The sequence below is a fragment of the Oncorhynchus masou genome, chromosome 12, assembly GCF_036934945.1.
Source record: "Oncorhynchus masou masou isolate Uvic2021 chromosome 12, UVic_Omas_1.1, whole genome shotgun sequence".
Taxonomy (NCBI): Eukaryota; Metazoa; Chordata; class Actinopteri; order Salmoniformes; family Salmonidae; genus Oncorhynchus; species Oncorhynchus masou.
Genome location: NC_088223.1, coordinates 46,658,851 through 46,686,307, shown reverse-complemented (window position 1 = coordinate 46,686,307; position 27,457 = coordinate 46,658,851). Strand labels below are relative to the sequence as shown.

The 27,457-nt window shown below is 44.1% G+C and overlaps 2 protein-coding genes across 3 annotated transcripts; both read right to left on the bottom strand.

Moving 5' to 3' along the window:
- Positions 1–759: 759 nt before the first annotated feature.
- si:ch211-117m20.4 (uncharacterized) lies at positions 760–5,025 on the bottom strand. Its single transcript, XM_064980789.1, has 5 exons — positions 4,106–5,025; positions 3,706–3,870; positions 3,062–3,444; positions 2,521–2,724; positions 760–2,208 (listed from the first exon to the last, which is right to left on the bottom strand). The coding sequence occupies exons 1-3, from the start codon at positions 4,194–4,196 to the stop codon at positions 3,416–3,418; spliced, it is 285 nt and encodes a 94-aa protein (XP_064836861.1). The 5' UTR covers positions 4,197–5,025; the 3' UTR covers positions 760–2,208; positions 2,521–2,724; positions 3,062–3,415.
- An 81-nt stretch (positions 5,026–5,106) lies between these two features.
- Positions 5,107–9,885, bottom strand: hinfp (histone H4 transcription factor). 2 transcript variants are annotated; one of them, XM_064980773.1, is made up of 9 exons: positions 9,379–9,885; positions 8,936–9,162; positions 8,560–8,671; positions 8,161–8,313; positions 7,957–8,034; positions 7,720–7,840; positions 7,353–7,491; positions 6,996–7,120; positions 5,107–6,751 (listed from the first exon to the last, which is right to left on the bottom strand). In XM_064980773.1, the coding sequence occupies exons 1-9, from the start codon at positions 9,542–9,544 to the stop codon at positions 6,415–6,417; spliced, it is 1,458 nt and encodes a 485-aa protein (XP_064836845.1). In that variant the 5' UTR covers positions 9,545–9,885; the 3' UTR covers positions 5,107–6,414. The 2 variants fall into 2 exon arrangements, with proteins under 2 accessions (XP_064836845.1, XP_064836846.1); XM_064980774.1 differs by having other exon boundaries at positions 7,362–7,491.
- Between the last annotated feature and the right edge of the window lie 17,572 nt (positions 9,886–27,457).

The window sequence follows — 27,457 nt, the reverse complement described above, 5'->3', positions numbered from 1 at the left end:
GTGTGGACCTTATTCCACAATGCCTTTTGCTGAATGGATAAGAAACATAAACCATGGCAACATGGGGCTGGAATGTGCTCAAACTGGGATCACTGGGGTCAGGTACAGTTGAAGAAGTGCTCTTGTGTGTGTGCCAAAGCAAGAGACATCTGGATTTGAGACGCAGGTAGTATCATCATAATGGCACCAGGACTTACAACTCTCCTCTCTGTGGCTCTTCTGCAGCTGTTGATACTGGGGACACTCGCACAGGGAGGTGAGTTCCAATTATATTTATTGGGTGCTCTGACATATTACAGCTATAGTGCCACATTCACATCTAAATATTGTGTTGCTGTAGGTCATGTCCTGCAAACAGTATCGCTCATGTCGGTTGATTGAATATGAAAGTAAATGTCAGCGTACACATTAAACTGTCACTAATACTACATAATGCTTAACTTGTCTTTTAATTTACGGTTATCATGGTTTCATATTGAACACTAAAGAGAGTACATACCCACTTGAAGGGTTATAATAAGCCTTCATTATCTTGGGTTCTTGTTGCATCTTGTAGGTCCAGTGAGGGTGGCAGTGCCTTTCAGGCTGTCTGTGTGAGAGTGAGCTGTCCAATGGAGAATTGGTTGGTCAGTCAGGTCTACTCCAGCTCGGTGGTGGAAGGGGGAGTACTATTGGGGCCCATGAGGAGACTGGAGGACCCAGACCACGACTTTAAGTAAGAACATTGGTCAATATTAGCATCATTATTAACACTAAACACAAATTTAAATACATTTTATTTGACAGAGAAGTCCATGTAATCTCTTGTATAATCATACATTTTCAGGCTTAATTCATATACATTTTACAATGACATACTTCCAGAAATCAAAGTCAATTTCTCTTATCAAAATGTTGTACGGTATGGTCAGTCATCATAGCCTATCCTGCCTTGTTGTGCATGATGAACTTACACTTGTTGCTCTCCATTTAATAGGTTCACAGAGAAAGAGTTACCCAAACTCTGGGCTGCCCCTGGAAGCGTGTGAATTGAGTGGCTGGAAATGAGGCCAATCAGACCTCCTGGGAGCTACTGTCAGAGTCCTCTGGGGTTCAGACCAGGATGGATGCAGGTTCTTGCGGGTCTAAAACAGTGCTTATGAATCATCGCTTATTCTTCTGTTCTCCCAGTATGTACAACACTATTCCATTCTGTGTGTAATAAGCAGTTGTTAGCATAGCATTACTAAGACAAAATAATGTTTGACTTGGTCATGTTCATTTCATTGCAGGAGTTGGCTGCTACAAACGCAAAGAAAACAAACATATCCTGAGGCTCAGCTCTTGATCTAAACAAACATAATTAAATAGAATGGATTCAAAATAGAATGAATCTAGATCCCTATGGTCTAAACACAGAGTTGGATTTATAAGACAATGACAAATCATCAACAACTAGCACTGTTAGTGAGGAAGCATCTTTGACTTTGGACAACCATCTATGTCTGGGTAACTCTTAAGCAATACAGACAGTCCAACCAATGGCTGTAACATAAAGAGAAATTAAGACACACTTCGTTAATATTGTATATCCCCATCCATTTAGAAATATACATTGCATATTATGTATTCCAAGCTATCCCCACATGCAGTACAGTAAACATGCTGTTAGATAGTTAACCTGGTCCTCCTGTCTGACTTCCACCGACACCTCTACTCTCCTCTGGGCTGCGGTGGGTAACAAGATTAAGGTCTCAGCTCAACAACTAGCTCATTCTAGGTTCCAGGACAGATTGAATGAGCAGGTTGAGCTAAAGGACAACTCGTTAATCCCAAGAGAACCTCTACACTAGGAGAGGCCTCCCCCTCTATCGTCAAACTGTTAATATACGCTGCATGATGAGTCCTTTATGTAGTCAGGGAGTTTGTTTAGGAAACTGAGGAAAAGTAGTGTCTTTACCTCCACTGTGTTCTATACGTTAACCCTATGAGGTTGTTGAGGTTAGGACCGCAGTCTCTCACGACAGACTGTTGTTAGTTCCACAGAGATGTCTCGCTAGGTTTCCCTTTGATCCTCCTTTTGACAGCAGATGAAGCAGCAATAGTCCGATTGAGATTCCAATGAGGATCTGTGATGTTAGGCTGTTCACCGATATCCTTGTGATGGTTTTGGAATACATATTCTAGTCACTCAATAGTGGAATTTGTCCGTCTTTTAACCTAAAGATACTTAAAGATAAAATACATTGTGGGGTAGTGTTTGTTGTGTGGGCCAAAGATTTTTGAACTTGTGAAATATGAATGGGTTAACTTAAGTTGGATATCAAATTAAATAAACATGTTGTGAACAAATTATTAACCACACTCTAGAGTACACATTTTTCAAGAACTCAACAAACTCACACCCATTCCACCCATTCATTGAAACGAGCTAATCTGGTTTAACTTAACTTCATTGCCTGCTAGTTGACATGCCCAGTTATTTAGCTATCATCAGTCAATGGACTGTACCACTCAAGGGCGTAAAAGTTTACTACTTACCACAAGCGATGTGACAATCACACAGGCACGTGTCACAGCGGGTGAACCAGCGCTTCCAGTCAGGATTCATCTTCCTGCAGTTGTCAATGCCGTAGCAGCCCTGCTTAAGAGGCCCCATGTAGGACTTAAGGGGACAAGTGGAGGAGCAGGTAGCTGTTTCTAGCTCCTTCTCAGTGATCTCCACACGGCCCTGACGACACACCCCTGGCCCAGGGAGAGAGGGGGGACAGGGGTAGAGGGGATGGGGTGTGGAGGAGCAGAGACATGAGGTGTATGTGAGAGAAGGAAAGAAAGGTAAAGGACTTAATATAGTACGATAGTGAGTGTACTAAAATGTGTTCCCTGAGGTGTTAAGGCACAATTAATGGTGATCAATAAGCCTGTATGAACAAACAGGCTACTCACTGAGACTACTGTGAGCTGGCTACATTCACACAATGACATCGAACGCTACTTCTTCACACCTACAGGGAGTAGTGACCTGTAGTGGAGACAAATTAGTTGGGTCTTTGATCACTATTGAACAAAATGGGCAACTCACTGAGACAGGAGGGTTTGGGGGTCCAGCCTCCATTGGACTGGCAGGCTCGGGCAGGGTCCCCCACCAATAGGAAGCCAGAGCGACAGGCATACCGGACAACAGAGCCCACCCACCAGTCGTTCCCGTACACCATCCCGTTATAGTCCACATCAGGCCTCCCACAGTTCACTGAACCACACAGAACAAACACCATAGAACAAGAGCAAACAGGACAAACACCATAGAACAAGAGCAAACAGGACAAACACCATAGAACAAGAGCAAACACCATAGAACAAGAGCAAACAGGACAAACACCATAGAACAAGAGCAAACAGGACAAACACCATAGAACAAGAGCAAACAGGACAAACACTATAGAACAAGAGCAAACAGGACAAACACTATAGAACAAGAGCAAACAGGACAAAAAGAGCATGCACAAAGTAGAGAATAATGACTAATATACTGTATGAGAAGATAAAGATAGTACAATGTATTTCCAATTTTAGTTTGATACATTTCAGTGTACTGACAAATTCATTAATTTCCTGTTGTTAAGGAAAATACAATTTGATAGAATTTTTATGTAATTATGATGAATGTGCTACACTACAGTGAGAGAGCAGGGTACAGCAGATAAAGGTTACATGTGGTAGTGGTACCTCTGCAGAGGGATTTATAGCCAAACCAGCAGCAGTCAGAGTCCCCACAGCGATCCTTCTTCAGTTCCTGGTGTCTCCCCTTACAACCTCCCATACAGATGGGGGCTGTGCCTGACCAGTAGGTGTCATCCACAGGTTCTGGCTCTGGAGTCACCTCTGTCACACCTGAATCAGATCAGTTCCATCAGATAATATACACTAAGTTACCTGTCAAATCTGAATGAATCATTTCAATTTCATCAGATTACATACATCCTGGAGCTGATTTAAGTCACTTTGGATAAGACAAACCGCTAAATGACTCAAATGTATGTACTGAACCAAGGGTAAACCTCACGAAAGTTATGCACTTTCATTCAATAACCATCACGAGTAATACTGTTCTAGTAAAATATCTTACCGCTACCTTCCTCCTCCATTAACACAGGCAGCTGTGTGAATACCCCGTGTGAGGACCCCAGGAGCAGAAGCAGCAGTGAGTACAGTCTCATGGTTGCCTGTCTTCTGTCCCTCAGTAGCAGTCTCAACAAGCAGGAGACGTAAACACCTCAGTTCTGAACCAAAGAAAAAGCATGCATGGATGTTAATGAGTTTCTCTTCAAACTTCCATTTAAATCTCCATAAAAAGGCACAGAAGCATGCCAAGTAGTCTTCAGGTGTTCTGCATGAACTCTATCTGCAGTAGGGTCCAGAGATAGCGACAGAGTAAGGAAGCAGAGCACAGTGAGTGCTGCTAACACTAAGCTCCTAGGACTGGTTAATCTTTTAAACACAGCTAACAACACCCATCCACAACTACCACAGATATAATACTATGTGCTGTGCTTACACAGAGCCATAGAATGGGTTGCAGATATATTCATGTACATTATACAGTTTTGTATGGATGTGCAATTGTAGTGTATAAGAAAAGGAGGCGAGAAATAACAAGATATTGTTATAAGAATGGCTTTCTTGAGTGCATTGCAATAGCTGCACGACTAGAGCAAAAAGTATTGATTCCATCTCTGCCGTTGAATAGAGTGGCAACAATCAAGAGCCTCAACATCCTATTTCAGTTCTGTACATAGCCTCTCTGTGTCTGCCAGTCTTGTCCATCATTGGAGGAAGTGTCTGACGGGCAACAAGCCGGATGCAAGAGCACCACTAAGTGGATTAGATTCTAGGCCAGAGAATGCTCTCTTTCACACCATGCACACATAGGCACGCACACGCAGTAAATCAATTTCTGTGGGATAATTAAACGCAAAATATAGATAAGTATTATACACAACGTTCTGCTTCACTTGATAGAGAATCATCAGTTCACATCTACATGCAATGTTCTGAAATGTGCATCAAACTAAATATACACGCTCTAAAAAGGTGAGTGACAGCAATGCAAAATACGATACAAGCCAATAAAAAGCACAATCCGTTTATTGCCCAGGACCAAAAAACAAATGTCAAATCAAACAGCTGAGAGGTATAATAAAAAGCAGGGTCAATGAGTTAGCCAGCTAACTTAGATAAACAACCAGCAATATCTATTCATTTTCTGGTTATTTTATTTGAACTTGAATCAATTGTATTCAACACATTTTTGTTGTAGCCCTGGACAAGCACACCTGATTCAACTAATCATCAAACCTTCAATGAGTTAAATTAGATGAAATTCTCCAGAGCAACAAAATTGTGCGTTGTTTGGGTGTATTCGGGGACCGGAGTTGGAAAACACTGAATTAAGGCGTCCTCATGCTTCCCAGCCAAAACAATTTGGCAGAGTTTATGCATATATTAAGATGACATTTTGTGACATTTTGGAGGCAAGCCGAAGTTCGGAGCCAAAGTTCACACCCCTTTGTCTGTGACTGGTCAACAGTATGGATTCTTGAATAGTCTGTTGTCATTCAACGAGAGACGACTCATTTTCAAGCACATTTTTTCCTTTGAAAAATACTTCACCAAAAAACATCTTAGATATAAAATTGCACGACTAAGATCTCTTCGTCAAAAACATCAAGATTAATTACAGATTTCTTGAGTCATCTTAGATTAATTCTGATTAGACAAACAGTACTATTGTCGCTTTTTTTCTAATTTTTCAAGCAAAGGTCATTTAAAGGTGTATGCGAGCACACTCATTCGGTTAGCCAAGTGTGGCTAGGTGCCAGCCGAACTGAAGCATGCTGACGCCTTTAGACCAACACATTTCAACCCCCCCCCCTCCCAAAAAAATATATATAACTACTTAGTCAGCCAGCTGGCTAACTCATTGATCCTGCTTTATAGTATAGACCTATGAAGTACATTCAGCTCAGCTCAAAGTTGTTCATAATGCAAAACATAGCAACTGTCTTGGTCTCCAACAATGGCGGATCAGACGTTGGAAAACAACTCTTCAGTCCAAGAAATCACACCCACAATATCAACTCCATATCTTCTGACAGAGTGCTATGAGGAGTGTGGGCCCTGCAGTGAGGGCAGGTAAGGCCAGTCCTGCTGGTTAAATCCCAATATTTAGGAGCCACTGTTTACTTCAATCAATACTATGTGAATCCTTGAAGAGTTCCCCCTCCTCATACTCAGTAGACAGGTATGCTAAAAAAAAACGGTAAAGCTCTCCCGTTATTCCCTTAGTCCTGGTGCCTCTGTGCTGTGTCACTGCTCAGTATCTCAGAGGAACAAGCCATTAGATGAGCAGCATGTCTATGTGACGGGGTGTAGTGGTTATACCACCTGCATGCCCAGCTGCTGAGCAGTGTCCTGTAGCTGCAGGATCACAGTGTCCTCCCCTGCCTGAGACGAGTCCCCCCCAGTCAAATCATAGAACACACCCTCCTCCTGCTCCCCCTCCAACAGCACCCCTCTCAGCTCCACCTGTACCTCCGTGGAGTGAGCTACTACCCTGGCATCCTCCCCAGGCCCCAGGATATCTGTCCGGGCAGCATCCTCCCCCTCCCCCTCGTGGCCCTCTGGTCTCTCTCTCATCAGTTGCTCGGTCAGCTCCACACTCTCATAGCGGATCAGCTGCAGACGCATGAAGCCATCCTCATGCTCCCTATACCTGGGAGAAAGAAGGAAGACAGAGGTGTTAGCCACAAGACCAAAATGATGCCCGAACGATGCTCAAGACTTCCTCATTCACCTAGTAATGATTCTGGAGTCAAACTACTTGCATTGAATGAGGCCTTGTTAATACAAACCATCTCCACATAAACATGCTGTAAGATGCAATCTCAACCACATGCACTTTAGAATTGGTTGTCCTAGTATGCTGGCTATAAATGTTACGCTTGCTATGTTGGTACCTGAATCGGGGGTGTCCAGGGGGCCATTTGAACTGGTGCTTCTTGCGGAGGTGGGCAGTGAGGTTGTTTCCCCTAGTGAAGCACTGCTCACAGACATGACACTTGTAGCGAGCCACAAAATCTCCCTAAGTTGGCAACACAAAAAGCAAACATCTTAGAAAATAGGTGACGCATAGTTTTGGAATGGATCACAATTAATAGAGTTGTTTTTCGAAGGCTGACACAAACCATAACGGGCTGGCTTCATATTGTCCTTTACAGCACATTTCCAACAACTGTGATGGACGCATGACCAGGCCAGCCCAGCACAGTGCAGCAGGTAAAAAGGATAAACATTTGTAAATATCCCTAACTCACCTCATGTACCTTCTTGTAGTGGTTCTTGATGGAGTGCAGTGAGCGTGTGGTGTAGTCACAGTTGGTGAAGTCACAGCGGTAGGCCGGCTCAGTGCTGTGGGTGTCCAGGTGTTTACGAAGGTCGATCAGGTTCTTACAGCTGAGGAGAGATACACACACACCACAGGAAAGACGGGTTAGGATGGGTTCTGCCCATACTATCGTTAACACTTGCACACACTAAACAGGTACTCCTCCAATATAATTCACTTTCATAATATTGATAGAGTATGGACATGATCTCTGTCAGAAATGGATGGTGTTGGCTTATATTACTGACCGGGAGTCCTGGGCATTACCTAACTATTTGCCTAATTTATTAACCTACCTGTACTCGCAGTATTCACAGCTGTAAGGCTTCTCGTTGCTATGGCGGAACTTTATGTGGTTCCGCAGTGATGAGGGGGATGGGCAGGTCATGTCACACAATGGACACTTGTAGTGATTTACTAACAGCAGAGAAGGAGAGAGAAGGGACAAAAGATACAGATCAGACCACAGTATTACTGGGCATCAAACGACAGCAACGTGTAATAGAAATACAAAGGGAGTTCAAGGGACTGACCATGATTCCTCATGTGGTCCCTCAGTAGTCTCTCTGTTGCAAAGCGTTTGGAGCAGTGGGAGCACTGGAACCTCTGACCTAGGAGAGACAAGGGACCACAGACACACAGTTATAGTCAGTCATTAAGTAAATGTGTTACTGTGTTATACTCCACAATGTTAGCAACGCCATTAATCCAATCCACCCCTGACCTTCCCCTCTCACCCTCGATGGTGGTCTGCCGTCTGATGTGGTCAAAGAACTTGGTGTTGTTGGCAAACATCCCTCCACAGATTGGGCAGGCCACCACCTTCTCCCCAGTGTGGCTCCGCAGGTGCTCCCGCAGCTTAAAACGCCCTTTAAATGTAGCCTCGCAGTCTGGAGAAAAGTCAGGGGAAAATAAGTACAGGTGATACTCTTAGTAGCAGTTACACTCTGGTTCCAGGTCACATGACATCAGTAATAACCTGCTTTTACATATTTTATCCACCCTCAAATCCAAAACAATCAAAATCCCCACATCCTTCAACTGAAACACACAAACACCTCTACTTCTCCATGAAAAGTTGTAAACTAGCCTGTGTTAATCACTGCTGCCATTTTTACAGGGGTCAGTGGACTCACCCTTCCAGCCACAGCGCACCAAGAGCTCCTTATCAGCAGAGGGTACATCCATACACATACTGTGCATCTCCACATGGCGGTAGAACCACTCTGGGTTGGCAAGGGAGGGTTGCTGCAAACGCACACACACAAAAACATGTTACTCTCATAGTAATGAACTTATTAAGACCGACAAATGTGTGAAAACTTCACCACTTAAACTGATATGCTTAAACCAGTCCACTTGAATAGATTTGAGCCCATCTAAATGAAAGAGTTGTATGTGTTTCGTGCCTGACGGTTCACGTCCCTGGTCTATGCCCGGCTTAATGCCATGTCTGTCTGTCCACAAGCTTCACATCTAAGCTAGATATAACCCACACCAACAGTGTCTCACCTCACATTGCTCCCACTGGCAGATGAAGTTGTCTGTTATGTCAGGCACGATGTTGCGGTTGTGGAGGCCAATGGTGCAGGTGCCGATGCTGGGCTGGGCCTTGAGTACCCCCTGGCCCCACTGCTTCAGCTTGGTGTGGTAACAGTGGAAATAGACGTGGCGCTTAAACTCCTCGGCACTCTCCACAGAGCAGAACCCACAATCTTTCCATAGACAGCTGTGCTCCTCTAGTGACATAAAACGAACAAGATACATGCATATGGCATTGTACAACATGAGTGTCTTCCACAATAGCCTTTGATAGCTACTTTATCTCAAATAAAAATTAAGGTTAGACTTTTCCTCTCTTATGCAGTGTATCTCTCACACAGAGCGTCACTCCACGTCGGAGGTACTGAGTGGCTGTGAAAAGAGAGTAATCCATGCTCCCCTTGCCCGCTCACCAAATGAGTAATTTCCCCCGTCCTCTATGTCCAGCGCCTTGAGGTGACCCTCCACATGCTCGCAGAACTCCTGCATCCGATCGAACGACTCTTGGCAGGACCCCCACTCACACGCCAACTCCAGCAGTGAGTCCTCTTTTCTCGCCCGTTTGCTTGCAGGAGGCATCGAATCTCACACTATACGTTCACATGAACGATCGTGTCTAACGCAAAAAGCTAACCTTCTATGAAAACGAAAATGTCCTTGCTAACAAATGGTAGCTAAGCTAGGAATTAGCAAATGAGCTAACTCACGGCAGTAGTATCCACGTGTGACAACAACGTTGTGATGTCGTGTTGAAAAGTAATGTAGCTAGCAAGAAAATATTTTAATGAAAAATCGAAAACAGAATTGCTCAATTATTTAGACGAGAAAGAATAACCAAATAAACAGTTGAACTACCCAACCTGGATGTTGTTGGACAAATGTTTCGCAATGAGTTACAGAGCTCCTATCAGAAATCTTCACCTTCTTCTTCGTTGGAATTGGGTTGGCGGGTCGCATTCTACCTTCAAGGTGCATACATCGCCAGCTACTGTACTGGAGTGTAAGGCCAGTCAAGGCCAAACTACATTAAATTCTCTTCATTAGTTCTGTTCTACCACACCCCTTCCGTCCCGTTTCCTCCCCCAACTCAGTGGCGACCCATCATTCAGGGCAGGTGGGGCGTTTTGACGCCCACATTTTAAGCAATAAAATATATATTTTTGGCATTAATACATGTCACATATCAGTTTGGAAACCATATATTTAATATAATATAATATATTTCATTGAGTTAATAAAACCATTTTTGTTTTCTTGAGTAAGATAGCTCCAAAATGCAGGTGTTTCAGCCAAGCTCTGTTCTTTCTGTGGTGGTTGGACAAGCCAGCAGAAAATACGGAGTGTTGCGCCATGATTGGCTCAGTGCTCAGTGTCATGGGGACACTGCAGTCATGGCCAAAAGTTTTGAGAATGACACAAATATGAATTTCCACAAAGTTCGCTGCTTCAGTATCTTTAGATATTTTGTCTGGTGTTACTTTGGAATACTATAAGTATAATTACAAACATTTCATAAGTGTCAAAGGCTTTTATTGACAATTAGATGAAGTTGATGCAAAGAGTCAATAATTTTGACCCTTCTTTTTCAAGACCTCTGCAATCCACCCTGGCATGCTGTCAATTAACTTCCTGAATGATGGCAGCCCATTCTTGCATAATCAATGCTTGGAGTTTGTCAGAATATGTGGGTTTTTGTTTGTCCACCTGCCTCTTGAGGATTGACCACAAGTTCTCAATTGGATTAAGGTCTGGGGAGTTTCCTGGCCATGGACCCAAAATATCGATGTTTTGTTCGCCGAGCTACTTAGTTATCACTTTTGCCATATGGCAAGGTGCTCCATCAAGGCATTGTTCATCTCCAAACTGTTCCTGGATGGTTGGGTGAAGTTGCTCTCAGAGGATGTGTTGGTACCATTCTTTATTCATGGCTGTGTTCTTAGGCAAAATTGTGAGTGAGCCCACTCCCTTCGCTGAGAAGCAACCTCACACGTGAATGGTCTCAGGATGCTTTACTGTTGGCATGACACAGGACTGATGGTAGTGCTCACCTTGTCTTCGGACAAGCTTTTTTCCGGATGCCCCAAACAATTGGAAAGGGGATTCATCAGAGAAAATGACTTTACCCCAGTCCTCAGCAGTCCAATCCCTGTACCTTTTGCAGAATATCAGTCTGTTCCAGATGTTCTTCCTGGAGTGAAGTGGCTTCTTTGCAGCCCTTCTTGACACCAGGCCATCCTCCAAAAGTCTTCGCCTCACTGTGCGTGCAGATGCACTCACACCTGCCTGCTGCCATTCCTGAGCAAGCTCTGTACTGGTGGTGCCCCGATCCCGTAGACGGTCCTGGCACTTGCTGGACTTTCTTGGGCGCCCTGAAGCCTTCTTCACAACAATTGAACCACTCTCCTTGAAGTTCTTGATGATCCGATAAATGGTTGATTTAGGTGCAATCTTACTTGCAGCCATATCCTTGCCTGTGAAGCCCTTTTTGTGCAAAGAAATGATGACGGTACGTGTTTCCTTGCAGGTAACCATGATTGACAGAGGAATAACAATGATTCCAAGCACCACCCTCCTTTTTAAGCTTCCAGTCTGTTATTCGAACTCAATCAGCATGACGGAGTGATCTCCAGCCTTGTCCTCATCAACACTCACACCTGTATTAACGAGAGAATCCCTGACATGATGTCAGCTGGTCCTTTTGTGGCAGGGCTGAAATGCAGTGTAAATGTTTTTGGGGGATTCAGTTTTTGCATAGCAAAAAGGGACTTTGCAATTAATTGCAATTCATCTGATCACTCTTCATAACATTCTGGAGTATATGAAAATTGACACCATACAAACTGAGGCAGCAGACTTTGTGATAATTAATATTTGTGTCATTCTCAAAACTTTTGGCCACGACTGTACGTCACCTCGAAGTCTAAGGGTAAACTATGGAAATTCTAGCCCTTTGGGTGCTGCCATAGAGTTACATTAGAAGTGCTCATCCAAGAAGGCTCACAGTCATTGATAAAGAAGTCTCACGGTCGTTATATGATAAAATTAAGTCAAATCACGTTATATGTACAGTAGCTTTGATTGGACTGCAGTCATTATCTTGAATCAAGTTGACAATATACTGGCGAATCCTTTTCAGTCCTTGTTGTATGAATATAAATAATGAAGAGAAATTACAGATAAAATGTATTGGTGCTCATCGGCCATTGGACATAAACATTACTCAACAAGTTGAAAATTACAAATTCAACAATGCGTGGTTTGGAAGGAAGTGAGCACAGCACAACAAGGTGAGTACAAAAATGTATTGCATGCTGCTGCATACATGATGTAATATGCCAGGGATGTATGTACAGTTGAAGTCGGAATTTTACATACACTTAGGTTGAAGACAGTAAAACTAGTTATTCACCACAATTTCTTGTTAACAAACTACAGTTTTGGCAAGTCGGTTAGGACATCTACTTTGTGCATGACACAAGTAATTTTTCCAACAATTGTTTTCAGACAGATTATTTAACTTATAATTCACTGTATCACAATTCCAGTAGGTCAGAAGTTTACATACACTAAGTTGACTGTGCCTTTAAACAGATTGGAAAATTCCAGAAAATGATGTCATGGCTTTAGAAGTTTCTGACATCATTTGAGTCAATTGGAGGTGTACCTGTGGATGCATTTCAAGGCCTACCTTCAAACTCGGTGCCTCTTTGCTTGACATCATGGGGGAATCAAAAGAAATCAGCCAAGACAGAAACAAATGGTATACATCCACAAGTCTGGTTCATCCTTGGGAGCAATTTCCAAATGCCTGAAGGTACCACGTTCATCTGTACAAACAATAGTACGCAAGTATAAACACTACGGGACCATGCAGCGGTCATACCGCTCAGGAAGGAGATGCGTTCTGTCTCCTAGAGATGAGTGAAAATCAATCCTAGAACAGCAAAAGATCTTGTGAAGATGCTGGAGGAAACAGGTACAAAAGTATCTATATCCACAGTAAAACGAGTCCTATATCCACATAACCTGAAAGGCCGCTCAGCAAGGAAGCCACTGCTCCAAAATCACCATAGAAAAGCCAGACTACGGTTAGCAACTGCACATGGGGACAAAGATCGTCCTCTGGTCTGATGAAACAAAAATAGAACTGTTTGGCCATAATGATCATTGTCTTCTGTAGAAGAGACATAAATGCTTATGGGGGAGGTGTTGCTGTATATATTCAGAGCCATATCCCTGTAATGCTTAGAGAAGATCTTATGTCAAGTGTTATTGAAGTGTTGTGGTTGCAGGTTAACTTGGCACATCTCAAACCTTTTCTTTTGAGGTGTTGCTATAGGCCACCAAGTGCTAACAGTCAGTATCTAAATAATATGTGTGAAATGTTTGATAGTATATGTGATGCAAACAGGGAGGTCTACTTTCTTGGGGACCTGAATATTGACTGATTTTCATCAAGAGGAAGCTTCTCATTGTAACCAGTGCCTGTAATCTGGTTTAGGTTATTAATCAACCTAACCAGGATGTTTACAACACTACAGGAACAAGATCATCCACATGTACTGTAGAACTTTATTCTGAAGCTGTATCCATACAAATTGAATGTAGTGATCACAATATAGTGGCTATATCCAGGCATGTAATTTGGCTACCCAACAAAAGTGTTAAAGCGGCCTTTACTGGTTCTAACAGTAGACATATCAGCTTGATGCCAGCGCTGAATAAAATGTTCGAAAAAATTGTGTTTGACCAAATACAATGCTATTTCTCTGTAAACAAATTAACAACAGACTCAGCATGCTTATAGAGAAGGGCACTCAACATGTACTGCAATGACACAAATGACTGATGATTGGTTGAATATTTTGATAATAAGAAGATTGTGGGAGCTGTACTGTTAGATTGTGGATTCAGAGCTCTCTATCTAATAGAACTCAGTTTTCATTAATGGAAGCTTCTCTAATGTCAAACATGTAAAGAGTGATGTACCGCATGGAACTCTCTAGGCCATCTAATCTTTTCTATTTTTTTTAACCAATGACCCCTCACTGGCATTAAACATAGCATGTGTGTTCATGTATGCCAATGACTCAACCGTATACACATCAGCAACCACAGCTAATGAAGTCATTTAAACCCTTAACAAAGAGTTGCAAGCTGTTTTGGAATGGGTGGCCAGTAATAAACTGGTCCTGAACATCTCTAAAACTAAGAGCAAATCATTCCCTAAGTTCTAGACTTCAGCTGAATTTGGTAATGAATGGTGTGGCTGTTGAACAAGTTGAGGAGACTCAATTACTTAGTTTTACCTTAGATTGTAAACTGTCATGGTCAAAACATATACGGTCGATTCAATGATTGTAAAGATGGGGAGAGGTCTGTCGGTAATAAAGAGAGGCTCTGCTTTTTTGACTCCACACACTCCACAATGCAAGTCCTGCAGACTCTAGTTTTATATTTTATCAGACAGGCCACCAGGGGTCTTTTCACAGTCCTCAGGTTCAGAACAAATTCAAGGAAATGTACAGTATTATAAAGAGTCATGAGTGCATGGAACTCTTTTCCATCTTATGTAGTGCAAGTGAACAGCAAACCTGGTTTCAAAAAAACAAATAAAGCAACACCTCACGGCACAACTCCTCTCCCCCATGTGACCTACTTGTTGTTTGTATGTACTGACATGTATGTGTAACTGATAGATGTACACACACTACATTTTAACATTCTGAAATATGTCAATTGTAAAGTATTTTGTCTGTAATGTCTTTTTCATTATGTGTCGGACCCCAGTAAGACTAGCTGTCGCTAATGGGGATTCTAATACATCAAATCAAAATCACCTTAGACTCTAATTCTAAATGTAATTTCACCAACCATGCTGTTGGTGGCGGTGACACGCCATCCTCTCTGGCACAATTCGACCTGTCTGAGCTCATGTCTCACAGTGTCTGTGGCATGAGACGGTATCTGCTGGAAACAGACCCTATTGGGACCGCCTGCCTGTCTGCCTTTCGGACAATGACTCCCAATGTCCCAAAGCCCAAATTATGTTGGGGCGGAGTCAAAAACCATCTCGTCATTATATACAGTATTTCCAAAGACAGTACCAAATATTTTTATAACTAACCCAATATGGACCACAGCCTGTCGTTTCAAATGGGAACAAATTATTCATATAGGGCAGAACAAGCACGGAGGGGGGCAGAGCCAAGCACGAGCTAGCGAGATCCTATTAGCGGTTCTAGCATGTATTTGCTTATTGTTGTTAGGGAACGCCTACTCTGTGAAGTGAGCATGTGCAATAACTAAATTCGCCCTTGCATTCCTAAACAACGTAATTCTTTACAACTTTGGAAAAAGGTCAAATCTACAAACTGTCCACTCTGTTCGTAACCAATTTGAGTTTTGGGAACAGAAAACTGTGTTGAGATAAAATGTTTCATTGATGAAAATATTTGCATAATGTTGACCAAAATCAAACTCCATCTTCTCCCACTGCCGGCCACTGGGCTTCCTCTCATCACCACATTTGGTAGTTAGTGGAAACAACAACTGGATGCTTCACACTTATACATCCAGTGAAATATCTGGCTCATTGTTCTGTGACAGTACTGTTCATAGTCAGTAACCTAACATAGCAGGCATAGAAAGACGTCTCAGCAGAGTTCCCATACGGAAGTTAGGTTGAAAATACTATTTCCCTGAAAACCCGGCAACATCACTTTCTGCCAGTGCGCTTTCTGTCCAATTAACCTAACGTAGCACGTCTTTCTTTCTGATCCTGACTAGAGGAAAATAACTGTCAGGGGAGATTCTCTTCTGCACTGTTCAATCGATTCAGTAAATGTAGAGGATGAGTTAAGCTGGAGTGTCACCAAAGATGATCTATTACATTGACAAGATAGTCAAGTGACCGCTCTTACAATGGAAATAAATGTCCTCAAATATGGAAGGCAGGCGGGAAGGAGGATAGAGACGAGATCAGATAGGACCATTCTAGCCAATGAGTGGGCAGATATGTGTAACGATGTGCGCTGAGAGTCGGGAAACAAGTTCAGGGAGTGAGTGTTTTAATAAATAAACGCAACATAATACAAAACAAGGAACACTAACAGCACACAGACAAGAAACACAAACAATAATGCCTTGGAAAGGAACCAAAGGGAGTGACATACAGTATATAGGGAAGGTGATCAGGGAGGTGATGGAGTCCAGGTGAGTCTAACGATGGTGACAGGTGAGCGCCATAACGAGCAGCCTGGTGACCTAGGCCCGACACCGACCAAAATGACAATCCCAGAGATCAGGAGCGGAGCGGTCACCTTTGCTGACACGCGGAAAACTTAGCAATCCGGCTGAGATGCGGGACCATGGCGACCTAGAGCGCCGGAGAGAGAGCATACGTGACGATACCCATCCCCGGCACGTTTGGCTCCAGCCGCAGGACGCCAACCAAATGGACGATCCTGGGGATCAGGAGTGGATCGATCACTCCTGCTAATACGCGGGAACCTGTCGCCGGCTGGGGGGCAGGAACCTGATAGACCGGCTGAGGCGGGGGAGCCTGGCGATCCGGCTGAGGCATGAGAGCCTGACGAGCCGGCGGAGGCAGGGGAGCCTGTAGTGGCTCCCGGACCCGAAGTCATTCCCACGGGCACAATACCAACAAAAACCACTCCCTGATGCTTCTCTTAGGTGAGGCGTTATTCTGTAACCGTGTGCGCTGAGAGTTGGGAAGCAAGTTCAGGTGAGTGATTGTTTTAATAAATAAACACAGCGTAATGCAAAACAAGAAACAATAACAGCACACAGACAAGACACAGAAACAATAACGCCTGGGGAAAGAACCAAAGGGAGTGACATATATAGGGACGGTAATCGTGGCAGTGATGGAGTCCAGGTGAGTCTGAACATGTATAGGTGCGCGTAACGATGGTGACAGGTGTGCGCCTTCACGATGGTGAAGGTCTGTCCATTGAAGGAAGGTCCATTGTCCGTTTTAGCAATCTGAGGTACATCAAAGAAGGAGAAAACTTTGTCAAGTTTGGGAAGTTTGGCAGATGTGGACTTTACGATTTCAATTTCCAGACACCTTGAGTATTCGTCGACAACTACAAGTAGGTAGTCACCCGATGGGAAAGGACCGCAGAAATTGACTGATACTTCTAGCCATGGAAATTTGGTTAGTTTCAACATAGACAGTGGTTCCATATGATTTTCTACAGTGGCAGCTTTACATGGAATGCAGTGTGGAATTGCTTTTTCCAACATGTCATCTATGACTGGAAACCAAACCTTCTCTCTCAGTAGCTGTTTTGTTTTGACAATGCCTAGATGTCCTGTGTGAGCTAGGTTGATTGTTTTTTTTTGCACCTTTTCTAAAGTCATAACTTTGGGAACTGTGTTGTCAATGATAATGGTCACATATTCCTGCCATGTGAGAGGTTCTTTGTGGGGTTTCCTTTGCGATGGGATGTCTTGACATGTAGTTGACGGGGTTGTCTTTACCGGCTTTGTACTTCACAGTGTAGCTGTAGGGTTGTATTCTCAGTCTTCATCGCTCAAGTCGTGCTGGGGGTGTGGCTTTTGGGTTGTTGAAGATAAGCTCTAGTGGTTTATGGTCTGTGATGACCGTGAAGTGAGCTCCATAGAGAAACAAGTGAAAGTTTTCACATTAACAGATGATCGCCAAAGCTTCTCTTTCGGTTTGTGAGTAGCACTGTTCAACTTCTGAGAGCGCTCGGCTGACATATGCAAAGATATGGGCGTCTTTGTCACTTGTAGGGTTGTGCTGACTTAGTATGGCACCTAAACCAATTGGGCTGTCGTCAACAAACAGTGTCGACCTCTTGGCTGGGTCAAAGCAGGCTTTTCTTGAGAGCTTGCAAAGAGGCTGTGCGGTTGTTACAAAGTCTGGTATGAACCGTGAGCAGTATTGTGTCATGCCCAGGAGATTGCGAACTTCCGAGGCGCTGGCAGATTCTGTATGGCTTTGATTTTCTTTGGATCTGCCGAAATGCCTTGCTCTGAGAAAACATAGCCATAAAACTGAAGTGTTTTTTTGCTCTATTTACATTTTCCTTTGTTCAGATTTTTCTCTCTCAATCTCTGAAACACAGCTTTAAGACTTTGCGTTTGTGTTCATCTTGAGATCTAGGATGTCATCACTCATGTTTCTCACGTTGGGAATGCCTTGTAACACTTGTGGTATTGTATTTTGAAACACCTCGGCAGCTGATTTTATGCCAAAGTTCAGTCTGGTGTATCTCTAGAGGCCAGTATGTGTAATGAAGGTTGATGTACCTTGAGTCTGGATGTAACTTGGATTTTTAGTGTGTCAAGCTGCTGTTTAACCTTTTCTCCCATGTGAAAATTAATCCTCCTGTGTGGTTGCACAATGTGCAGCTTCACTTGAAAGACTGAGTTTCCCTATACCTTGGAAGAGGTCCTGGTATTCATTGGTAAACTGGCTTATGAATGAACCATCAGCTAGTTCACTTGGAGTGGTGTCGTGGAAATTTCCTGTATTACCAAATCATGAGAGAGCAAACCACACACAAGTCAGAGTTATCATAAAGTCCATCTTTAATGATATGAGCTTCACCATAGCCCTGTGACTCTCAGATCAATTCAGTGTCCATAAATGAATTATATGAGAGTGCTTACAAAACAGTTCTTAGTATCATTTACAGCCAAGAGACACCTAGCCAGACAGCATTGGCTATAAATTATCCTTCAGTTTGGTCTCCTAAACTGAAGTTCTTATCTTGTTCTTGGTACCACTTAGAACCAAAACATTACCTCATCCAATGCCATATATCAATTGTCAATTCTAGACACTCCCATCAAAAATACAACCCCTCCTGGACAAGCTCACAGAGAGAAGAGTGAGCCTCTAGGTCAAGATAAGGGCAACCTCAGAGGGAACATACAATGGTTCCAGACACTGCCATCCTCCTCTCCCCAATGGGAAAAGTAGGGCGTGACTGGCACACAGACATTGTGGAGCCAAGACATAATTGGTTCCCCCTCAATCATCCCTTCACATGGTTTAAAAGATATGTTTACAAATGAAGACAAGCCTGACCTCTCCCCTCTCTGGGGCCCAAGTAAATTTCCCACATAAGCATACTTATGAAAATTGATAAAACATCTTGTTTATCAATGTTTCTTAAAGGATTCTATTTCTGCTACCACAGTGGATAGGGAGTTGATTATTTTTTAGAAGTCCAAAGTCTGTAGTACCATCGTAGTCTTGGAGTGGACTGGTACTGTGAAATGTCCTCTCAGTGGAAGTGGTTCGGATGGGCCACAAGCAAAGATGTTTGCATTGGCCTGTTTTAATTCACAGCTGGGCATTAACTTGTCATATGTGACATCATCAACAATGTTAACACTTGCTCCCGAATCAATAATAACATCCACAGTTGTATTCATAATGGTAACTTGGATGTGTGGTTGCAATGGTTTCTGTAGTGTACACACAACATACACATAAGCATCATCATGACCTTGGTGAGGTGTCTTGTGTTTGTGTCTTATTGTCATCATGTGACTGCACTTTATGCACTTGTGTTTCGGACACCATTGGGTTAGTTTTTCAACAACTGAAGGTGTGGACTCCGTGGTTTGTGACCTACAGCATTTTAGAAAGTGATTCAACTTCCACATCCTTTACATATTTTTTTCACCTTGCAGGGCAGTTTGTTTGCAGAATTTTCCTCTGCGGTTATTGCATGTTCTGTTTTTGACGTTTGTCACTTTCATTTATGTAGCCCTGGCTTTTGCTATATTTTTTATTTTGTACAGCGCACACTGAAAGTTATTTTTGTCATTTTGATTGAACATTCTTCATGCTTGCAGCTTGTTTATCTGACATTTCTTGTGCACTGCCTTTTTCAAGTAGTTGTTGGAGAGCCATTGAATCACCCTTTAGCGCGGAACTGCAGCTTATTATTATCTGTGGCTTTATTTCTTTATCAACGTTTGCAAACTCGCATGTGGATGCTAGTTATCGCAATCTTGTGTGGTAAGCGTCCAAGGTTTAATTTTCATTTTGTCTTGCATGTCTTAAAACATAGGTTTCATATTCTGTGTTGACTTTTGGACATACATATGCATTGAGCTGTATCATAGTCAACAGCTGCTCTAGTATCTTGCAGTGTGTCAAATCTTTCGTACACATACGACCCTGCATAGTGTAACAGTAATGTCATTTTCCTTTGTGTTATTCGCGATGTCTAATTCCACTAGAAAATTGTTGAATATGTTCATCCATTTTTTTTCACCTCGAGCTGATTGAGCTGGGTTCTGTGTGCACATCAAACATCGGAATGTTCGGTAAATTAGCCATTCTGGTATTGTACAGTAATGTACAATGTTAGCTAGCTAATTCCGACGTTAGCTAGGCTCAGTTGCTGTCCGCGTTTACTCATATAGGCACGTAGTTCTTCTTGTAAATTGCATTCTTCTCTTGTGCGTTTCACTAGTCGCCAATTGTAACATGCACAGTTGTTAATTTTGCTTACGTTTATAAGAACTGAGGTCGGGGGCATTCGTATACTTTAGTTTAACTTTACTCATTAGTATGCTGGCATTACATAGTTCACATGGCATATAACTCTCATTGTCTGGCTATTGTAAAACATGGAAATGGAATCCCACAGTATCAATACACGGACTGGATTAACGCATAATGTTCACTACATTACACCTGTTACTTTTTTTGGCACCTCGGCAGTTACTATAGTCATTGATTTATTTAACTTAACATAGCCTTCCAGTCCACCTTGTTGGTATTTTGTACCAATTTCCATCTCTGTACAAAGGCATGGTCTTCAAGCAATGGTAAAGCATTTAATAATTGGACTTACATGGCTCTTTTCTAGACACCCAAAGCTCATTACAGTGTAAGGGGAAGCTCACCAACCTAACTCTACTTACACACTCTTTATTTTTTGTATTTTATTGGCCCATCCACCCCCCTCTTCAGAGGACAAAAGTAACTTTTCTACATTTAGTTTTTTACATATATTTTAATGACGATGTCACACCCTGACCATAGTTTGCCTTGTATGTTCTATGCTTTGTTTGGTCAGGGTGTGATCTGAGTGGGCATTCTATGTTGGATGTCTTGTTTGTCTGTTTCTGTGTTTGGGCCTGATATGGTTCTCAATCAGAGGCAGGTGTTAGTCATTGTCTCTGATTGGGAGCCATATTTAGGTAGCCTGTTTTGTGTTGGGTTTTGTGGGTGATTGTTCCTGTCTTTGTGTTTGTTGCACCAGATAGGACTGTTTTGTTTTTTTCACATTTCTTGTTTTGTAGATTGTTCTATTTTCATCTTTATTAAAGATGTACAAAAATAACCACACTGCATTTTGGTCCGCTTCTCCTTCAACAGAAGAAAACCGTGACAGAATCATCCACCACAACAGGACCAAGCGGCATGGTAACGGGCAACAGCGGCGCAAAGAGGAATGGACATGGGACGATGTATTGGACGGCAAGGGTTGCTACACATGGGAGGAGATCCTGGCGGGAATGGATCGCCTTCCATGGGAACAGGTGGAGGCAGCTAGGAGAGCAGAGGCAGCCGGAGAGAGGAGCCGGCGATATGAGGGAACACGGCAGGCAAGGAAGCCCGAGAAAGGAAGCCCGAGAGGCAGCCCCAAAAAATTATTGGGGGGTGACACACAGGAAGTATGGCGAAGCCAGGTAGGAGACCTGAGCCAACTTCCTGTGCTTACCGGAGGGCGAGAGAGACCGGGCAGGCACCGTGTTATGCTGTGGAGCGCACGGTGTCCCCAGTGCGGGTGCATAGCCTGGTGCGGTACATACCAGCTCCGTGTATCGGCCTGGTTAGATTGGGTATTGAGCCAAGTGCCATGAAGACGGCTCTACGCATCTGGTCTCCAGTGAGCTTGGGGCCGGCTTACACGGCACCAGCCTTGCGCATGGTGTCCCCGGTTCGCCTGCATAGCCCAGTGCGGGCTATTCCACCTCGCCGCACTGGCAGGGCGACCGGGAGCATTCAACCAGGTAAGGTTGGGCAGGCTCGGTGCTCAAGAGTTCCAGTGCGCCTGCACGGTCCGGTCTATCCGGTACCACCTCCACGCACCAGCCCTCCGGTGGCAGCCCCCCGCACCAGGCTGTCTCTCCGTCTCATCCTTACAGGTGCTCCCGCCTGTCCAGCGCTGCCGGAGCCTTCCTCTCCAGCGCTGGCGGAGTCTCCCACCTCTCCAGCGCTGCCAGAGCTTTCCTCCTCTCCAGCGCTGTGGGAGTCGCCAGTCTGCCCAGCGCCGCCTGAGCTACCCGTCTGGCCAGCGCCATCAGAGTCGCCAGTCTGCCCAGCGCCGCCTGAGCTACCCGTCTGGCCAGCGCCATCAGAGCCGCCAGTCTGCCCAGCGCCGCCTGAGCCACCCGTCTGCCCAGCGCCGCCAGTGCCGCCAGTCTGCCCAGCGCCGCCAGTGCCGCCAGTCTGCCCAGCGCCGCCAGTGCTGCCAGTCTGCCCAGCGCCGCCAGTCTGCATGGAGCCGCCAGTGCCGCCAGTCTGCAAGGAGCCGCCAGTGCCGCCAGTCTGCAAGGAGCCGCCAGTGCCGCCAGTCAGCCAGGAGCCGCCAGTGCCGCCAGTCAGCCAGGAGCCACCAGTGCCGCCAGTGCCGCCAGTCAGCCAGGAGCCGCCAGTCAGCCAGGATCTGCCAGAGCCCCTCAGCCCAGAGGCGCCAGAGCTTCCGCCTCTCTGTCCCGAGCTGCTCCTCAGTCCCGAGCTGCCCCCTCTGTCCCGAGCTGCCCCTCTGTCCCGAGCTGCCCTTAGTCCAGTGGGTTCATTTAGAAGGGTCGCCGTGGTTAGGAGGCCACGGAAGCGGACAATGGGGCGGACTAAGACTATGGTGAAGTGGGGGCCACGTCCAGCACCAGAGCCGCCACCGCGGACAGATGCCCACCCAGACCCTCCCCAATAGGTTCAGGTTTTGCGGCCGGAGTCCGCACCTTGACCATAGTTTGCTTTGTATGTTCTATGTTTTGTTTGGTCAGGGTGTGATCTGAGTGGGCAGATGTTATATATGTTGGATGTCTTGTTTGTCTGTTTCTGTGTTTGGGCCTGATATGGTTCTCAATTAGAGGCAGGTGTTAGTCATTGTCTCTGATTGGGAGCCATATTTAGGTAGCCTGTTTTGTATTGGGTTTTGTGGGTGATTGTTCCTGTCTTTGTGTTTGTTGCACCAGATAGGACTGTTTCGTTTTTTTTCACATTTCTTGTTTTTTAGATTGTTCTATTTTCATCTTTATTAAAGATGTACAAAAATAACCACGCTGCATTTTGGTCTGCCTCTCCTTCAACAGAAGAAAACCGTGACAGACGAAGCAAAAACATATATTTTTTTTAATGTTTGCAAATTTAGTACAAATAAAAAAACAGAAATACCTTAATTACAAAAGCATTCAGACCCTTTGCTATGAGACTTGAAATTGAGCTCTGGTGCATCCTGTTTCAATTTCTACAACTTGATTGGAGTCCACCTGTGGTAATTTCAAGTAATTGGATATGATTTGGTTGGGCAGCAGGTAGCCTAGTGGTTAGAGTGTTGGGCCAGTAACTGAAAGGTTGCTGGATTGGATCCCGAGCTGACAAGGTGCACTGTTGTTCTGACCCCTGAGATTTGTCTTCCAACAAGACAATGATCCAAAACATAAAGCAACATCTACAATGGAATGGTTCAAAAATAAACATATCCAGGTGTTAGAATGGCCAAATCAAAGTCCAGACCTGAATCCAATCAAGAATCTGTGGAAAGAACTGAAAACTGCTGTTCACAAATGCTTTCCATCCAACCTCACTGAGTTCGAGCTGTTTTGCAAGGAGGAATGGGAAAAAATTTCAGTCTCTCGATGTGCAAAACTGATAGAGACATACCCCAAGCGACTTACAGCTGTAATCGCAGCAAAAGGTGGCGCTACAAAGTATTAACTTAAGGGGGCTGAATAATTTTGCACGCCCAATTTTTCAGTATTTGATTTGTTAAAAAAGTTTGAAATATCCAATAAATGTCGTTCCACTTCATGATTGTGTCCCACTTGTTGTTGATTCTTCACAAAAAAATACAGTTTTATATCTTTATGTTTGAAGCCTGAAATGTGGCAAAAGGTCGCAAAGTTCAAGGGGGCCGAATACTTTCACAAGGCACTGTATGTTCCGGGTAGCCTCAGAGAATAATATTGACGTATACGCTGATTCGGTGAATGGGTTTATAAGGAAGTGTATAGGAGATGTTGTACCCACTGTGACTCTTAAAACCTACCCTAACCAGAAACCGTGGATAGATGGCGGCATTCACGCAAAACTGAAAGCGCGAACCACTACATTTAACCATGGAAAGGCAACTGGGAATATGGCCGAGTACAAACAGTGTTGTTATTCCCTCCACATGGCAATCAAACAAGCAAAATGTGAGAATAGACACAAAGTGGAGTCGCAATTGGCTCAGACACGAGACACATGTGGCAGGGTCTACAGGCAATCACAGACTACAAATGGATAACCAGCCACATCACGGACACTGACTTCTTGCTTCCAGACAAACTACACATCTTATTTGCCCTGCTTTGAGAATAATACAGTGCCACCGACGCAGTACCAGGGACTGTGGGCTCTCCTTCTCCGTGGCCGACATGAGTAAGACATTTAAACGTGTTAACCCTCGCAAAGCTGCTGGCCCAGACGGCATCCCTAGCCGCATCCTCAGAGCATGCACAGACCAGCTGGCTGGTGGGTTTATGGACATATTCAATCTCTCCCTATCCCAGTTGGTTGTCCCCACATGCTTCAAGATGGCCACCATTGTTCCTGTACCCAAGAATGCAAAGGTAACTGAACTGAATTACTATCGCCCAGGAGCACTCACTTCTGTCATCATGTGCTTTGAGAGTGTGCTTTGAGAGACTAGTCAAGGATCATATCACCTCCACCTTACCTGTCACCCTAGACCCACTTCAATTTACATACCATCCCAATAGGTCCACAGACAATGCAATCACCATCACACTGCACACTGCACACTGCCCTATCCCATCTGGACTAAATTAATACCTATGTAAGAATGCTGTTCATTGACTACAGCTCAGCATTCAACACCATAGTACCCTCCAAGCTCATCATTAAGCTGGGGTCTCAACCCCGCCCTGTGCAATTGGGTCCTGGACTTCCTGAAACAACATCCCCACTTCGCTGATCCTCAACACTGAGGCCCCACAAGAGTGCGTGCTCAGCCCCCTCCTCTACTCCCTGTTCAACCATGACTGCAAGGCCATGCACGCCTCCAACTCAATCATCAAGTTTGCAGACGACACAACAGTAGTAGGCTTGATTACAAACAATGACAAGACAGCCTACAGGGAGGAGGTGAGTGCTCTCGGAGTGTGGTGTCAGAAAAATAACCTCTCACTCAACGTCAACAAAACAAAGGAGATGATAGAGGAATTCTAAATTCCTGTATGTTTTGTAGCCAAAACCAAAATCACACTCCATCTATTTCTTAATAAGTTGTAAGTTTATTATTTTACATGAAATAGATCGAGACCAGTCTTAAAAGTCAGGTAGTAGCGTTTAATTCAAGTGAGTACTGCCACATACACATTTTTCCACAGGTTATAAACTGAAAATGACGTCAGCGTTTTCTAAATGTTCTATCTCTTTCATGACACCGGTAGAGAGGCCCTATAGTTCTCGAGCCTTCCCTCCTCACCTGAAGTCAAGGTCAGTCAGTATAAATCAGCATTCTAGACAGTCTGGAGATAGGCCGTTCCTGCCACCTGGAGATTGTACAAATGAATGAACTAAAGAACAGACCTTCATTGTTACTAAACTCCTGACTACATTATATACAATTGGGAATGGGAGCAGGAGAGAAAATTCATATGTACAATACATTATAGCATTTGGACTAGTCAGTCCTGATTGGAATGTATACATAATTAGTCATTTCAACCATAATTTCCTCTAACAGGAGATGATCATGGAAACAGGAGAGGGACCACCCCCCTATCCACATCGACGGGACAGCAGTGGAGAAGGTGGAAAGTGTTAAGTTCCTCTGTGTACACATCACGGACAAATTGAAATGGTCCACCCACACAGACAGTGTGGTGAAGAAGGCGCAACAGCGCCTCCTCAATCTCAGGAGAATGAAGAAATTTGGCTTGTCACCTAAAACCCTCACAAACTTTTACAAATGCACAATTAAGAGCATCCTGTCGGGCTGTATCACCGCCTGGTACGACAACTGCACCGCCCACAAACGCAGGGCTCTCCAGAGGGTGGTGCGGTCTGCACGACACATCACCAGGGGCAAACTATCTGCCCTCCAGGACACCTACAGCACCCGATGTCACAGGAAGGCCAAAAAGATCATCAAGGACAATGACCGACTGTTCACCCCTCTACCATCCAGAAGGCGAGGTCAGTACAGGTGCGTCAAAGCTGGGACAGAGAGACTGAAAAACAGCTTCTATCTCAAGGCCATCAGACTGTTAAACAGCCATCACTAGCACAGAGAGGCTGCTGCAGACTTGAAATCATTGGTCACTTTAATAATGTTTACATATCTTGCATTACATTTTGCTACACTCAGAGCCGGGCGGCCCTATACGCTCACTACGCAAGTTGCGTTGGGCCCCGCAAAATACACCTCCCCGTCGTGTCAAAGCAGGTGTCAATGTTTACAACTTCGATGAGAGGATGAAGCAGAGCTATCCTTCTGGTCACAAAAAGTGAGAAAAAAGCATGAGTGAATTGCGGGAACAGCAATCAGTTAAACTTGTGTTCTCTCCTCTCCAAGTTTGATATCAGCAAATAATAGTAACGTTAAGTTGATGTGCTAGCTTGCAGTGTATCTCTTGTCTGTCTGTCTTGCTTGCCAGCCACTTCCAGGGCTGTGTTCTGTGACTTTGTGCCTGACAAAAGTGAGAGTGAAATACAACTATTTATTACATTTGATAACAGTGTTTTATAAACTGCAGCTCCGGAAAAGATTACCGTGTAGCGCGTGAACATGCATTCATATGCGTGTGCACGAAATTAAACTCACGCTTTCCAGCAGCAACCTCTGTGGTGGACCATTCCAGACAATATATGGGCGTTATGGCACTCCTCATAGGCGTACATCATTTTAAAACATGACAATGATTATCTTGTCAAGCAATGGATTGACATTGACTATTGATTTATACATTGAATTCAAAATGTTGATTAGCTGGGCATACTGGGCAATATGGATGCACATTTATCAGTAAATAATAACCATCAAGTATTCAGCTAAGCCATAGTGTAAATAGTATTTTATATTTGAAAATGTATAGAAGGAAATATGGTGGAGCCAGTTTAAATGGGTCTGATGCAGCTGATTAAATGAATTGTAGTATTGTTGTCTATAATTTACAGGTGCTATGCTTAAGTTTGTCAATAGAGGAGATGCTGGATCATCAGCCAGTACAAGA